Raw genomic sequence first — 16621 nt, forward strand, 5'->3', positions numbered from 1 at the left:
TTTACATTTGACATTTTATTTTTTTTGCAAAATCCTTATTGAATAAATGATGCAAGAAAAGTGATAAATAATATCACATTTTGAGTATTAATATAAAAATCTCCAACTTCACTTTTTGTGACCTTTATTGACTTTCTTTCAGTGACTACGAGTTGCCATTCTGAGGAAGTTAATGGTATAAGGAAGTTCTAGATTTTTTCCCCCTCTCTGACCTGCACTCTTTTTGTGATCAATAATATTCCATTGATACAACATCACTGAAGTAATCTGGCTGGCTGTTATCTGTAACAGCTGGCAGCTGACAAGTGAAGCTTTGCAGAAAGAAAGACAGGTGTAGTCAGTACAACCTGCTATTCATGCTTACAGCTCTGTTCTTTATAAGTAAAAAAAAAAAAAAAAATGTTAGTATTGACTATTATCAATACCTACCAATTTTTTTTTTAAATCAGCTATTTTTGTAATTGGTCAGGTAACTATAGACCCATGTTGTCCTAACACACCTCCTCTACATAGTCATATATAATGAGATACCGTGTAGTATACAGCTAAAAGAATTATGGAAAAGCATTTTCACATGTATTCACTTCAGCCTCCCAACAGTCTTGTGGGGAAAGTAATATCATTATTTTGCATATGGAGAAATGAAGCACTGACTTGTAATTCAGAAAGTCTGTCGCACAGCTAAGAATAGAACTCCAATTCTATCGACTAACCCCGGGACCATTCTTCTATATAACCATCACTTTTGTACTAAATGAGTTTTAAAGACATCTCATAAATAGTGTAGTGTATCAGGAGGCTTTCTTGTAAGCCATTGATAAATTAATTGAAAATCTCTGGTTGGAATACAGATCACTGATTGAGCAAGGCCAATAAAATCAATTGTTTTTTCAGTTTATAATAAACTCTTCTGTTACTAAGAGTATAAAGTGTATTGTTGAGCAGATTATATACGCTGATTATTGCATTAAATTGTGTGTGGTTTTCCTTTCACCTTTAACTAAAGTCTTTTCCATTTATCTGTTCGGTGGGTGAAAATCTGGCTCCCTTGAATTCAGTGGCAAAGGATTTTACAGTGGGCACTTAAGAAATAAAAGTGACAATAAAGGGATTTTTATTTTTAAGGAAGAATATATATAATCAAAACATTTACTTGAGCAAGTCAGTGATTTCTGGAGGTTGCAGGTGAAGAAACTGACAGTAGTGGGAGCAGTGAACAAAGATAAGTTTTTTTTTAATGAATCCCATCTCCTGCAATTGTTAGCATTCAAGCCATTGGTTTTGAATCAGTTTTTATATCCTTGATTTAAGGGTAGTGGACAAAAAGAATAAAAATATGAATAATTTAGCTTCTGTTCCCATCAAAGGGTTAAAATAATATGTAAGGCAACTATACTGGATTCTGTGAACAGGTCAGTACACAGTAACAAAATGTCAAATAATAGAATGCAGTCTACATTTTATATATCTACTCAATTTTCTTCTTTATAAGAAAGGGGTTTTACTTAAAACTAGACCAGACATAATCTTTGTTCTTGCTTAAGAGGTTTCACTATTAAAACAGATGACAGAAATATTACGAAAACATAAAATGTTGGGTAATTCACCCAAGTTCTTATCATTCACCCAAGTAAATGCTAGTGTCTCTTCTCCCTATTATAAAAGAGAATTTTGGGGATTCAAGAAAAGAGCTTCGAAATACTTCTTTTCCCTTGTCTCTTATAATCTAACCTAATAGGATAAAGCTTTAAATATGGAACATTTTAAGTCCATAGATGCAAATAACATTAGTTCTGATCAAATTATTTAACTAGCAGCATTTCATAACTAAAAATTTAATTCTGGAGGTCTCTTTAAACACTTCTACATGTTGATGTTTGTAAGTTAGATGTTTTCAATTCAAGATCATCCATCAAATATTAACGTGTTCTAATGGAAAATCTTCACTCTAGAGGCAACCTCTTGCTTTTAACAAGGTTTTTTAGTATGTTTTGTTGAACTTGTTTTAAAAACTTGAACAGAACTTATAAGCATAGAATATTTTAAATCTTACCCATGACCATAACAGCTAAATATAAGATCGAGGTAGAGTTAGTAGTAATCGTTTAATACTTATGAGCCTGTGTACTTGTCTGTAACACAGTATGATTGTGTAATCATTTAACTATCACACACAGGATTATACTTCATACCTGTCAACCTTTATCATTAGAGTGAGTTGTAACTAACCCTACTCCATACCTGTGCCTACCAACTTTCAGTACCATGTTAAAATAAACTGTATCAAAGAAAAAATCAGTTTAGTGAACTTCTGGGATATATGGTAGAATTGTCCCAGTGGGCAGCTGATCAGCCTGATTGAGGATATCTGATGTAAGAGAAACAGTCAATATTTAAACTAACCCAAGAGACTTGAAATATTGTATTGAATAAGAATTCAAGAACAAGCTATTCACTATATAATTCATGTTTACTCAGTTTAAAATTCTTTTAATCTATATTTGGCAACGTCTGCATTTAGGCCAGAATGCATAATTTCAAATTGGCAGAACACCACTCAGCAACATGGCAATTGCTGAATGAGTCTCCATTAAGCAGCAAATTTTTTTTGTTAATACTGTTGCAATTTAAGCTGTAGTCCATGCCATTCCTTGGGAGATGTCCTAACAAAGTATTTGTCTCAAGCACACATTGATCAAGTGGAGTATAATCTACTGGCAACTGATGTACGTTGTTGCCTGAAGTTAAGCAAGGTAACAACTTCATTAGTTCTTTCCCATCTCAATATGTTTTGTGAGGAGAGTTCAAATGACCAATGCCGCTTCGATTTTTATTTCACTCCCTCAGTTATGTCATGGTCCGTGTGGTTCAATCTCCTTCAAATAGGGAGTCGTGCAATATATAAAAATTGTGGATATTTATTATTTGTGTGTGTGTTGAGGAGGTGTGACCCTAGGAAACTGAAGTTCTGACAGTGAGGATCTGACAGCATTTGCTATACTTCAGTTGTAATACAGGCTGATGTTATTTGGGCTACCATATACTATTCTTCGTGCACACAATGCACTTCATTGCTGACCTGTGACACTCAGTGAGTTGGTTGGTTTGTTTCAGTCCCATATTCCTCCTAAGTAGAAACTGACACGTTGTGCTGATTTAGATAGTCACTTGTTGTGGACAAATTTTTAATATGGAGAAGATCCTAAAATTTATTTTGACCTAATTAAAGTTTAATCTAAGATTTTATTTATAAAGGATTGATTCACTAAAAGATTATTCCATTCAACCTTTGAATAATAATATACCTCTACCCCGCTATAACGTGACCCGACATAACATGGGTTTGCATACAGCGCAGTAGCTGTGGGGCTCTGGCAGCACTTTAAAGGGTCCGGGGCTCCGGCTGCTGCGGGGAGCTCGGAACTCTTTAAATCACCGCTGGAGCCCTGCCGCCGCTACCCTGGGGCTGCAGCAGCGGGACTCAGGCAGCATTTTAAAGGGCCCGGGGCGCCGGCTGCTGCGGGGTGCCCCAGGCCCTTTAAATCACCACTGCAGCCCTGCCACCACTACCCCGATACAATGGCATTTCACCTATAATGCAGTAGGGATTTTTGGCTCCCCACGAATGCGTTATATCAAGGTAGAGGTGTGGTTTTATTACAGTAATAGGCTTATCAAAGCCTTAAAGGAAGAGTACTGCTTTACCACCTGTTTTGTTTGAAATAAATAAATTATTAAAAGTACAAAAAAGTCCTTGTGTGATGAGGGAATATAACTCTTGACAGTTGTACGTATTCATTCATTGAATAGGGCTTCACATATTTATATATGATGATTTATAAACACCATGTGATAAAGACTAATTTCTTATGCTGTGTTGCCGCTGAACATGATTTGAAACTTAAAATAAGGTAATCCCTTATCTGAATGTGTTGTATTTAACTAAATAGGGTGAGATTCTCTGGTGAGCCTCTAAAGAACTTGCAGTCCAGGACATAGTGGGGCTAAGTTGGCTTTAAATCACCTTTTGTACCCTCCAAATCCTAGGTTCTACTGGGGGTTGGAGTGGCCTCCAGTGTAATTTAGACCAGTGGTCTCCAAACTTTTTTGATCGCACACCCCTATCAGTAAAAAAAATTTTGAGCACGCACCCCCTGCCTCACTGGTTCTACCATTTTTGCCAACGCAAAAAAAAAAAAACCACCACCCTGACTCCCGGCTGACGAAGCCCCCTAGCTCCTGCCCCAAAATGAGCTCTTCCTGCTGCGCACCCCACTTTGGAGACCACTAACTTAGACAACCTTGAGTACATGGCTAATTTAGAGCAGCCTTCTGGAGCTGCCCTGTGGGCTATATTGCTGCCCAGAATCTCTGCAGTGCTGAGTACTGTGGCCCCATCTGTAATCCTGTCCCCACATGCCTCTTGTGCTAGGGCTTGCAATGGGTTCCTCAGGAGGCAGGCCTGCCTCAGGGGAATCCTCCCCCAGCTAGATACAGGGCATTTAGATCCCCTTTATACAGTTCCAGCCCTTTTATGTGACGTAAAACAGTTGGAATGAGGGTGAAGATCTCACCCATAAATGTTTACAAAAAGGTAGAGGGAAAAGAGAAGATTTGTTTAATGTCAGCCAATATTGATCCAGAGCTTGTCAAAAATTGTCAGAAAGAGTAGAAATAGTCTGCTTTTTGATATGCTGTAATTTTTTAAAAAGATACCACTTTTGAAGACAATAAATTGCTGTTCTGGATTCATACCATATTTTCTAAATTTCATCCTAATTCAGTTTTGAAGCCTCCAAGATATTGTATTCCAAATTGGAGTTTCAAATGGAAATGCAGACAGACCTCTTAATTACTTTTCTTTGATCAGTAGCATATGCAGTAGTGTCACTGACTTTTGAATTAAATAGCTACTCACGTACATAAAGCAATCTAAATATTTTACAAATGTTCAAATATTCAGGCATTCAGCTACATATAGTACTGAAAAGAGCAAGAAAGCCAACATAGCTCATAAGTGGCTTTAGGCACCTAACCTAACCCTGCTTTGATTTTGTATATATTCTACAAATGTACTTTTGTATACATAGATGGTCTCTGCTTAGTAGGGCTAAACCAGCCCATCAGGGAAGAAGTAGAGATGTGTCTGGTCAGGGAAGCATAAAGGAGAGAGAGGCTGATGGATAGAACATTGAATTCTTCATGGGTCTCACAACAAGGAGGCGCACAAAATTATGAATTAAATAAGCTGTCTTGCCATTACCCCAGCAGTCACTTATAGAGGAGCAGTTCAGCCTTGTCCTTTTCTGACTGGCCAATTCATGTGTCAAACACAGTAATACCCTTGGCCACTCTTATTTCAAGGTTGAGAGTGGGAATGGATATGGACTTTTGGGTTTTGTTGCGCAAGGGAGGGATTGTTCTGTTTTTTAAGAACTGTGAGTGTCTCATAACCCCCTGAGGAAGTGGAGGAACTTCATAAGGTAGATGGGAAGAGTACATAACTTAATATGGCTTGTGATTTTATTAATTTTTAATGATGTCCCCATGAGATTTGTGAGGGAGGAATCTGGAAGACCTCATCTGGTTTCCCTGCCCCCAACCCACCTCTTCAGTCTCCAGAGCTTCCCTCCACATGTGGGCTCAGTGGGGTGCATGGAGCCTCAAAGGAAGAGGCACAGTTTCTAAATAGTAAACAAGACAAATTATCTTTATCTTTATTATAGTACTTGTCAGAGCAGAGGTGGGCAAACTACGGTAGCCCGTGGGACCCTCCTGCCTGGTCCCTGAGCTCCGGGCCCGGGAGGCTACCCCCCGGCCCCTCCCCTGCTGTTCCCCTTTCCCCGCAGCCTCAGCTCACTCTACCACTGGTGCAGTGCTCTGGGTGGTGGGGTTGTGAGCTTCTGGAGCAGCTGCAGAGGCCGGCCTGACCCAGTGCTCTGTGCTGCACTGTGGTGACAGCGTGGCTGGCTCCAGCCGGGTGGCACAGCTGTAGCGCCACCAGCCACCGGTGTCTCAGGCAGCACGGTAAGGGGGCAGGGAGCCGGGGGGAGGCGGTTGGATAGAGGGCAAGGGAGTTCGGGGGTGTGGATAGGGGGCGGGCAGTCAGAGGATGGGGAACGGGGGTTGAATGGGGCAGGAATCCTGGGGAAATAGGAAAGAGAGGAAGGGTTGGATGGGGCAGGGGGCAGTCAGGGGACATGGAGAAGGGGTGTTTGGATGGGTCAGGGGTCCCCGGGGGGCAGTCAGGAAGGAGGGAGGGTTGGATGAGGGGGCAGTCAGGGGACAGGAAGAAGGGATTGAGAAGGGATTGTTGGATGGGGCAGGGGTCCCAGGGTAGGGGGAGTAGCGGTCAGGAATGAGAGAGGGGGTTGGATGGGCTGGCAGGGGGCAGTCAGGTGCAGGGGGTCCTGGGGCAGTCAGGGGACAGGAGAAGGGGTGGTTGCATGGGGCAAGGGTCCCCGGGGGGGGACGTCAGGAATGAGAGGAGGGGTTGGATGGGGCAGTCGAGGGCAGGGGTACCAGGGGCAATCAGGGGACAGGGAGCAGGGGTGTGTGTGGATGGGGCAGGGATTGGTGGGGGGGCACGACCCCCCTCCCCTAACCAGCCCTCCATGCAATTTCCGAAACCCGATGCAGCCCTCAGGCCAAAAAGTTTGCCTGCCCCTGTGTTAGAGTCACAGCCATGGGGTGAAGATCTGTTCTCTTTTCACCTCTGCTCTTAGGGATGCTTTCAACAGCCATCATGATAGTCAGTTTTCATATGGAAACATGCAGTTTAATTAGGCAACTTTCAGGCATGTTCCCTGTGCCGGAGCATAACAGTTGACAAGGAAATTATTTATGTAAGATCTTGAGCAGAGAACATACAATTAACACAGTGGGGCTTTTATTCAGAAAAGGTTGTTGAATTCTTTGTATGATATTGTGGTTGACAAGCAGAGATAAATGCCACGCTGTGTGTGTGTGTTCTGCACAATCAGATTTCATTAAACTTTTAGCATTGTCTCTCCTAAATCATAGTTCTTGACAGTGTGAAATGACCAGATGTTGCAGTACTGCTGCAGGCTGAACTCTTGAGTTTTAAGTGTTAACTACACTTAGTTGGAGTAGCTGATTGTTTCTTTTGATCTCTAACATATCTGTGTTAATTCATTTTGAGCATTTAAGGCTTATGTGCAGTTTTATTTAGAGTTAACCAAAATCATACATTTGACAGGTGACAGCGCATAAAACATTTCTGAGATTTTAGGACTATAAGATTTTATTTCACATATTCCATTTTGTGATCTTCAATATGTGTTCTAAAAGAAATGTAAACATTTTAATTAGTCATAAAATTAACAAGACCTGCAGACTTTCCATTAAGTGTGAATAAATGATCTGAGATCCTTTCTTTAAAACATGGGTGATTCATTACATAAGCAAATATCTTTATTTGGAGCTTGTAAATGCATTGGCCACTTACCTAGCCTTTGAAGAGGGGAGAGAGATCCCTTAAAGACCTCATTAGCAAAGAGGGGAACTAAAAGCGAGGAATAGCAGCCAGGAGGGAAGACAATAGAGAGGAAGAAAAGAGGATATCTTTATCGTCATCTTCATTTACCCTCTCCCCCATCCCCTATAGCCTGGAATAGAGGGAAATTTCTGCATTTACCAAAGGGGGGGAATGGAGGGGATTCTCAGCAGGTCTAAGGATGGCACCTAGGTTGGAAGTCCATTGTCACCTCTCTCTAGCTTATAGCAAGCAGTAATGTAGATTTCCCTACAGCAAAACTCTCTGCCGTCACTGAGCACACATTCGGTACTGGCTGCAAGGTGTGCAGATTGTGCTGCCTTTCAGGTGGTTGCTAACTCTCACAACTATTATCAGTGGTGTCATGATATTTGGTGGTGGTTGTAAAGACCCCACTCTTGAAATAAAATTGTGATTTATTTATTTTTTTAAGACTCATAGTTTAAAAAAAAATGTAAAGTTTCTAGCCCTCATAGCTGTGTAGAACAGCTTGAAAATATGAACTCTAAATGTTCATAATCAGAAAGCAAATAAGTAGAACTCTAAACTTATTACTACATAGAATCTCATTTTTAAGCCAGCATCATGATATTATGTCATGACTGGTGATTTTTGAATGCTGGACTTGACAAAACCATTTTTATCCTCTCCTTTACCCTAATAACACCATCCAGGAGGACATGTGCTCCCAGTAGTTCCTCCTGCTTGGGTGATTAAAGCTTCTCTCTCATTTCAGTTTCAAAAATGGTGAACAATATGAAGAGTGAAATGATCATCTTTTAAATCCACAGGCTTAATCATGGATCATGTTGATGATCTTTTTGGAGCTACTTTCTGTAGAAAGCTTGGCTGCCTATATTTTTACTTATTGTAGAAGCAGATCATTACATTCTGTAGGAGTAGAACTTAAGATCTTACTTCTTTTCCTGCTTCTGCCACAAACTTTTTGGGTAAATTAATGTAGGCCTGAATTTTCAGCAGTAATGTAATTTTGGATGCCAATTTAAGATACCTTAACAGAACCTGACTTTCAGAGGGCACAAGGTGTTCAGAACTTTCTGAAAATCAGGCCCTTTTAGAGATGTCTCAAGTTGGACAAAATCACTGGACACTTTTGGAAATGTTGGCCTTACTCTCTGGGCCTTAGTTTCCACCTCTGTAAAATGAGGATAGTATTGACTCTCTACCAGGCAGGAAGGGTGTTTAGGGGCTTAATTCAGTAATGTTTATAAAAGGTTTTACTCCCAGTCCTTGGATGGGAGATATTCTAAAGTAATCCTGTAACCACATGAAGACACTATTCAAGACCTACACTTTTCTCTGCGTTTATGTCTTGACCCAGACAGTGGCACAGGTACCTTTGTGAGTGGACTAGGGATGGGGGATGTCTACACTGCAATTAAAAACCCATGGTGGCCCATGCCACCTGACTCGGGCTCACAGGATTCGAGATGTGGAGCTGTTTATTTGCAGTGTAGACTTCTGGCCTTGGGCTGCAGCCACCTCACTGGGTCTTAGAGCTTAGGCAGCAGCCCAAGCTCAAAAGACTACACTGCAATTAAACAGCCCTGCAGCCTAAGTTCCGTGAGCCCGAATCAGCTGGCATGCACCAGCCGCAGGTGTCTAATTGCAGTGCAGACATGCCATTGACATACTAGAAGATACTAGTTAATGAAATTTACTCCATAAATACTGGCTTTTTATTATCTCCAAAAATATTTCTGTATGGGCTTCTCTTTTACAAAGATACCCATACTCCTAAACGTACTTGTTAAAGCTTGTTGTAAGAAAATCATTAAATAGAAACTTGTTTTTAAGCAGGAGAGCTGAAATTATGGAAACGTATTTCATGTTAACCAGATGTCATTTAATAACTTGGTAATAATGTGCTGGTGTTACTTGTCTTAACAAGAATTTCACTTATTCTTTCACATGTAGCATATGTGGAGTAGCCAGCTTAACCCGGTTTTATCATAAGATGTAGTTTGACATTTTCAGCCTTTTTTTTTTTTTTTACTTTACAAAGACCTATTTACCATATGGTCTAAGTGGGTGTGTAGGAAATTGCACTGCTTCACTAAATCTGGTATATACAACCCTGCTTTTCCATAAAATGAGCATGAGAATTCATTTATATCTGTATACAGTACTAAGGCTGACACTTTCAAATGAACTGCTGACAAGTGCAGGTGTGTACAGTTGGGCATCTAAATTCACATTTAAGCATCGAAACAAAAATGGCAGGAGGTGCTGAGTGTCTGCAGCTCCCATTGACTTCAGTGGGAAGCTACCAGCTCAGCACCTCTGAAAATCACACCACTTTTAGATGCCCAAATTTAGGCGCAGTCTAAACAATTTGGCCCCTTTTAAAAAAATTATATAGTGTATCTTAATTCAATGTCTGTTGTCCTCTTGCAATCAAGTCACTATTCTCTTCTTTTTTTAAAGGCCACTGTTTGTGACAAATTAATAAAATTAAGGAAGTTCCAAGGGCTGATTGAACTCTGTGTGGCTCAAAGCTTCTCTCTCTCTCTTCCTCCAACAGAAGTTAGTCCAATAAAAGATATTGCCTCACCTACTTTGTTTGTTCACACCAATAATTCTCTGTCATGTCTTAATGTTTCAGTATGTGAAAGTAAGCAACCTTCAATCTGAATGTTAAAGATTTCCCCGCCATGTCATTTGTACTTAAAAAAAAAAAAACAATAAAAAAAAAAACTCCCGTTTGCATTGTCTGCAGTGGTGCTTCCTTGCACCTTAATTCCAGTTTAGTTTGCAGTTCTTTTAAAATATGTTAGAACTTACGGAGCTTTGCGTGTCACTGCATCCCTGAATTGAAGCAGTGCAGGTCATTTGAATTATTGATCTGATGGCTGCTTCAGAACTGTGGATTTTTGGTGTTTCGGTGACACTAGGACATTGGGTCCAAATCCTGCTCTCAGGTATTTGCATGCAGTTCCATTTAATTCAAGTAGAGTTTCATACCAGTTTGAGGATAGTAAATATGGCCTTCAATGCATCCTAGGAATAATACATGCTGCTTATAATGCAGCCCCACGTAGTGGTAATAGCTTTGAAATAATGGGGACTAGAAATGTGAAGCTTATTACTACACAGTGCAGGCTAAAATCCTGATCCCATTGAAGTCAGTTGCAAAACTCCCATTGGCTTCAACAGTGCAAGATCCAGCCCTATATCATTCATTGTTAGAAAAGCAGCTTCTGGATATCTGCTTTTAAATGGAGGGTAAAAATAGAGGCAGCTGTTAAATGCCAAAAGGACCAAGTCTGCCAACTGAGAAATTAATCATGTTCTGTATGTGCTCATAAATATGTTTAATAGGCTGCATTGAGTCAGATTGTCTCTGCCCTAAAACCGTTTCAAATTTGAATTTAATGCAAAAATACTAGAAACATATATATAGTTGGATGAAATTGTTTGACCAAATCTCTAAGTAGTGCTTATCTGAAAAGTTTCAGAGGTTTGGCTGCTTCTTGCCAAAGGCCAGAAGTGGCCAACATATTGATCCAGTACTGAATTTCTACAAAAAGTGGTGTTCCCTAATGCACAAAAGTAACTACTGTTGTCAGTAATAAGACACTGACGTATGATTAAGGAGAATACACCAATCAGAAGCTAGTTTCTTGGCATAAACATGTTGAGTCTTTAGCAAATAACAAATAGTTTAAAAGTATGTGCACAAGTCTCTTGCTTTTTAAAAGTAAAAGCCTTAGCCCTCTTTAATTAGAGCACAACACAGAAAAAATCCTGAGATGAAAAAGTCTGTAATTCTGCAGTATTGTAGAGGTAGCATTTTGCAGTGTCACACGGTGTCCTACGGGCACTGGTCAGGAAATTGTGACAACTGGTGCCAGTGGGTAATTATCATACACATTCTCTTTAATCCTGAGAGTGGATGGTTTGAAGAAGAAGAATGCATTTCCAGGCCTTTTCTCTGATAGCCTTGTCTCCAGCCTAACTCTGAGGTCTGATCACTCTAATTCTTGTTCTATCAGTACTTCCTCTACTCCCCTACTGAGCACTTCGTACTAAAAAAAAAATATTTCCAGATCATCAACTCCTGTCTTTGAGATGCTCAGAATACCTCTTCTTGGTCTTTTAAAAAGAATAGCCATTGTTATCACGCAAACGACTGCTTAGTGCTATTTGTACATAGCATGGAGGAAATACTATCCAGTTGTGAACATTGCTGTCCTATGAAAGAATGGTGTTTACATGTCACAGCTAAGTTTTGTTCCATGTTGTGTGCTTACCTCATATTTCTTAGTGCTGCCATTTTTGAGTAGTTTAAGTATTTAATGAATCTCATAGATTAAACTCCAAAAGGCAATGAAAAATAATCAGAATGTCCTACTATGTTAGACATCGCAGAAATAAACATTTTACTATTCTGTTCTTTCAGAAAATCAAGATTTTTTTACACTTTTTAAAATGATTGTTTTTGTATTAATAAACAATGTTTACTTTGTTCTGTGGGACCCTTTGTGTGACCGACCCCTCTTTTGCTTAATTAAAGGCACCTTTTGTTTTAATTTGCATTTCTTTTAAAATGGAGATTTAGTCCTATCTCCAGTTTCCACACAGGGTCTAATGTCAGAGTAATTACCTAAGTAACACTCCCTTGAACTGCTGAATTTGTAGGAAGCTGTGTGGTCTGCTTTTTTTTCCTTTGTATACATTCAAATGTTTAAATGCATTTTTCAGAAGTTGTCTTCTAAACAATAAAAATAAATCTTTCCACTAGTGTTACTGACATTTTCTGTTTACCGGGATGAATACGTTACATGAAACCGCATGTACCTGAAACCACTAATGGCAAGGAGGGGAACGTTTCATTAGTTATATACAGATAGCACAATAGTGTGAAATTTCCTTAGTGTTGACCAGTGTTGACAGTGTGTAGGCACTAAAATTAAAACTGTTAGGAGGTAAAAGAAATAGTGTTTAAACTAACACAAGCTTTTTTATACAGACTTGCAACATACATTGTAGTGGCTTCTTGTGATACAGTGAATGCATCTTAGCAGCACTGACCTTGGGTCCACAATACAGAGCATATTTGATCCTGTTAATTGCGAAGTGCCCTCATCTCATGAAAAATAAGTCTGGCTTCGGTGCTACTGATGTTTCAGCCTGGGAACAAATATAAAGAGATTCAGCTGGCTCTCAAATTCTTGAAAGTATTATGAAAATTAACCTGGGGTTTTTTTTAATCTCCTTTGGAGAAACAACATTTTCAGAACAAGGAAGTTAGGGGACTCTGCTTAGCTCACCGGTTTGAAGAATCATGGTCTAATGGAAAAGTCTCTGCAAAATTTTGTTTGCAAACAGCAGAATTTTAAAAGCACTACAGGGACCGTGTTCATTTTTATACAAATGATTAGGTACTTTAAAAGGCCAGCTGATCTTTTTAAATTTGCTTTAAAGACGAAATTTGTGGATCACTGAAGCCATATTTATTATTTGATCCAATTACAGTATTGTGCTGCTTATGGGGTTGGTTTTTGAATTTTTGCAGCTGTTCCAATTTAGTTTTGCTACAGTGTTCACTTCTTAAAATCCATACTGTTTTTTGTTATGAAAGAAGGCAGGACTGCATGTAAAGAGTTTAATATATTACATAATAATATACAGTAAGATAGAAAACATGTAAAATTGAAGACTGTTAATAACCCTGATTAACAACATCTCAGAATCGAATTATGTCCTCTGTCAAAAAAAAATTCTGACCAACAAGAACACAGAAGTTCTTAAAATAAATGTACACAGCTCAGTGTATAAGAAAGTTATCAGAGACTGCTTCATGGGAACAGATGTCCTACTGAGGAAATGCAGTGCTCTGATTACTCACCTACCTGCACTGATCTACAGCTTCTGAGTGTTATTTTATTCGTATTTCATGTGCCCAGTGGCAGTGGGTAAAGTTAAATTAAATAATAATCTGAAAGACCACTGTGGGAAGTTTCCAACTATTTGGAAAATTCTTGGTTTTAAAAAAAGAGCGTTTACTCCCTAAAAGCTTTTTCAGTTGTTTTGTAGAGACACCTTTTTAAATAAACAGACAGAGGTTTTTCATTAGTAAACACACCCGGGTTCTCTAGAAAATAGTATGAAACTATTGTGTCTGTGTCATCTTTGTGACTAGGCAGATCTTGTGAAAAAGAAGGTTTACTGGTAATTTGTTGCTGAAAATACTTTCTTCAGTTACTCTAAAGTAAAATAGTATTCCCTACAGTTCTTACAACTGTTTTTGTACAAGGAACTGCATAACTTGTACAAGATGAACGATCACTTTTGTGAAGACAATACAAAATTTACTATAAATTCTTGGGATATTTTTAAGTTACGTAAAACTTTAATCTTCAAAGCACATAATTTGATGTTGCCTGTTATGTAACAACTAATAGTTGCTTAACTGCATATGAAACTAATCTCTTGCTTGATTTTATTTAATTTAAAACTGACGGAGATTTGGTAAAAGCCAATAAAATTTCACAATTTAATACTCATATGCTACATTGGAAACTTATAAACAATCACTTGTAATGTTATAAATGGGGCATGTGCTAGAAATATCTTTCCTCATTGGCACTTGTTTAATAGCTGATAGCTCTGTATGAAGCACACCAGCCTTGTTCAGACATTTAAAGTCCTCTCTTCTGTATTCAATGTCATCTTCCAGGTTGTCACAGATTATTCCAGTCTTTGCAAATTCTCAACAGAGTCCAGTATATACACAGTTCCTGTCCACATTACTTGAAGAATTGCATTTCACTAAAGAAGATCTTGAAAGTTTAACAAGAATATTTAGACATGGCAGCATGCCTGAATGGTCAGTCATCTCAAAACTATGGTACCTGGCATAAGATTTTTCGAATCAAGTGGATTTCTTAAAAGCAAATATTTTGACTGTAGATAGTATCAGTAAAGTTAAAAGATGGGTAAGGTGTTTTCAAAAAGGAAGAATATCTACAGTATGGAAAATTAGTGACACCATTCTGGCACTGAGTAAATGCTAGCATAATTTTGTCATCTTGTCACAATATATAGTAATTTTCAATGGAATTTTACTTAAATTCTATTAGCAAATATAAAACACACTCTGGTTTATTGGGACAGCATTTGAATTTTATTTGGCTTGATTTTTATTCAGATTGGATGATTATAGCCAATTACCTTATTAAAATTTAACTCTTCAAAAGCTTAGATTTTATGTTTGTTAGAAACCCCATTTTTGCTTATTAGTGAGGTTAATTTGACTTTCTGAATGGCAGTGGGGGGTAATTTTTTATTTTTAGAACTAGTATTGGTCATACTTATTAGCTGATACACTTGTACTTTTAAAGTTACTGATCAATTTTTTCTCTGTTGTTACCCACAGAATGATGATGATCTCAAACCTCCTTTTTTGCACCTGAAGTTGGTATTGAAGTATTGCTATAGTGAACAATATTTTTTTTCTTTTTAGAGTTGAAATTAAGCATTTTACTTTGCATCCTGTACTTTCATGTCTGTTTCTTATGAAGGTGTTCTGAAATCTTCTTGGACAAGCTAAGTAGCACAGCTTTAGTTCAAGGTATAGATGAAGCTAAAATAAGTTTTTATACGCTCTGAAAATTGTCTGAGGAAAAAGTAGTAAGGATCTCCATTTTTTGTTTCATTGCTAAATCTTAAGGCAAGCTGTGCCCACAAGATTAGGGGAAAGAAAGAAAGAAAGAAGACGGAGCACGTACCAGTCTCATGGAAGGCAGGGTACCATTACTGGCATCTTTTCTGCTGTTTTCCTGCACTGAGCAGCATTCTCCAGCAGAATGCTGAGAAGAGCAGCAAAAATTTCTCGTCTACAGCCACCTCACCCACCCCCCCAGTGGCTTGTATATCTATTTTTGCTACTTACGAAGATTGGTTTGGGTTAGAATTTCTGTAACATTTGAGAATTGAAAACTGATTGTGTAGCTGTTCATAGTTTGGCTTGCAAGAAATTCATGGTTTATTTTTGAATAATTAAAAAGACCTCATTTGAGCTTTATTTCAATAGTCATTAAATTTATTTTGTGATTGATGCACTGTTTAGCTTTTCAGATCAAGACCATCATGACATGCTCACAGTGTTAAGCCGATTAATAAACATGCTTTGAAACCAAACTACTTGTAATTCTTAGTGTTGTCATAAGATGGTGTATTATGCTATTCTTTACTTGCAGTCCATTGCTGAATTCACAATCTTAATTGTATTTTGACAACCCCAAAAAATTCCAATTCACTAAATGGCATTTGTAGTAAACTGAAAATGTCATTATTAGATTCAGACTCATAGAATTTAAGGTTGGAAGGGACCATCATGATCATCTAGTCTGACCCCCTGCACATTGCAGGCCACAGAAATAGACCCCCAACCTCTGGTTGAGTTATTGAAGTTCTCAAATCATGATTTAAAGACTTCAAGTTACAGAGAATCCATCATTTACACTAATTTAAACCTGCAAGTGACCCATGCCCCATGCTGCACAAGAAGGCAAAAAAAACAAACAAACCAGGGTCTCTGCCAATCTGACCTGGGGGAAAATTCCTTTCCAACCCCAAACATGGCAGTCAGTCAGCCCCTGAGCATTGGGCAAGGCCTGCCAAGTCAGCCACCTAGGAAAGAATTCTCTGTAGTAACTCACAGCCCTCCCCATCTAGTAACCCATCATCAGCCACTGGAGATATTTTCTGCTAGCAGTCGCAGATCAGCTACATGCCATTGTAGGCAGTTTCATCATACCATCCCCTCCATAAACTTATCAAGTCAGTCTTGAAGCCAGCTAGGTTTTTTGCCCCCATTGCTCCCCTTAGAAGGCTGTTCCAGAACATCATTCCTCTAATGGTTAGAAACCTTCCTATAATGTCAAGTCTAAACTTGTGGATGGCCAGTTATATCCATTTGTTCTTGTGTCCACATTAGAACTAATAACTCCTCTCCCTCTGGGCTATTTATCCCTCTGATGTATTTATAGAGAACAGTCGTATCAGCCTTATTGTGTTAGGCTAAACAAGCCAAGTCTCCTCTCATAAGGTAGGTTTTCCATTCCTCAGATCATCTGA

The 16621-nt window shown here is 38.7% G+C and overlaps 1 protein-coding gene across 3 annotated transcripts in view; it reads left to right on the plus strand.

The window, feature by feature from the left end:
- Positions 1 to 15682, plus strand: part of RPAP2 (RNA polymerase II associated protein 2) — a 65499-nt gene extending 49817 nt beyond the window's left edge. For all 3 annotated transcript variants that reach the window (XM_032772992.2, XM_032772995.2, XM_032772994.2), the window contains 2 exons: positions 14220 to 14369; positions 14919 to 15682. In XM_032772992.2, coding sequence (XP_032628883.1) covers positions 14220 to 14369; position 14919 — 151 coding nt within the window. In that variant the 3' untranslated portion in view covers positions 14920 to 15682. The remainder of the gene's footprint in view (positions 1 to 14219; positions 14370 to 14918) is intronic.
- The last annotated feature ends 939 nt before the right edge of the window (positions 15683 to 16621 follow it).

This window comes from Chelonoidis abingdonii, chromosome 7 (assembly GCF_003597395.2).
Source record: "Chelonoidis abingdonii isolate Lonesome George chromosome 7, CheloAbing_2.0, whole genome shotgun sequence".
NCBI lineage: Eukaryota > Metazoa > Chordata > Testudines > Testudinidae > Chelonoidis > Chelonoidis abingdonii.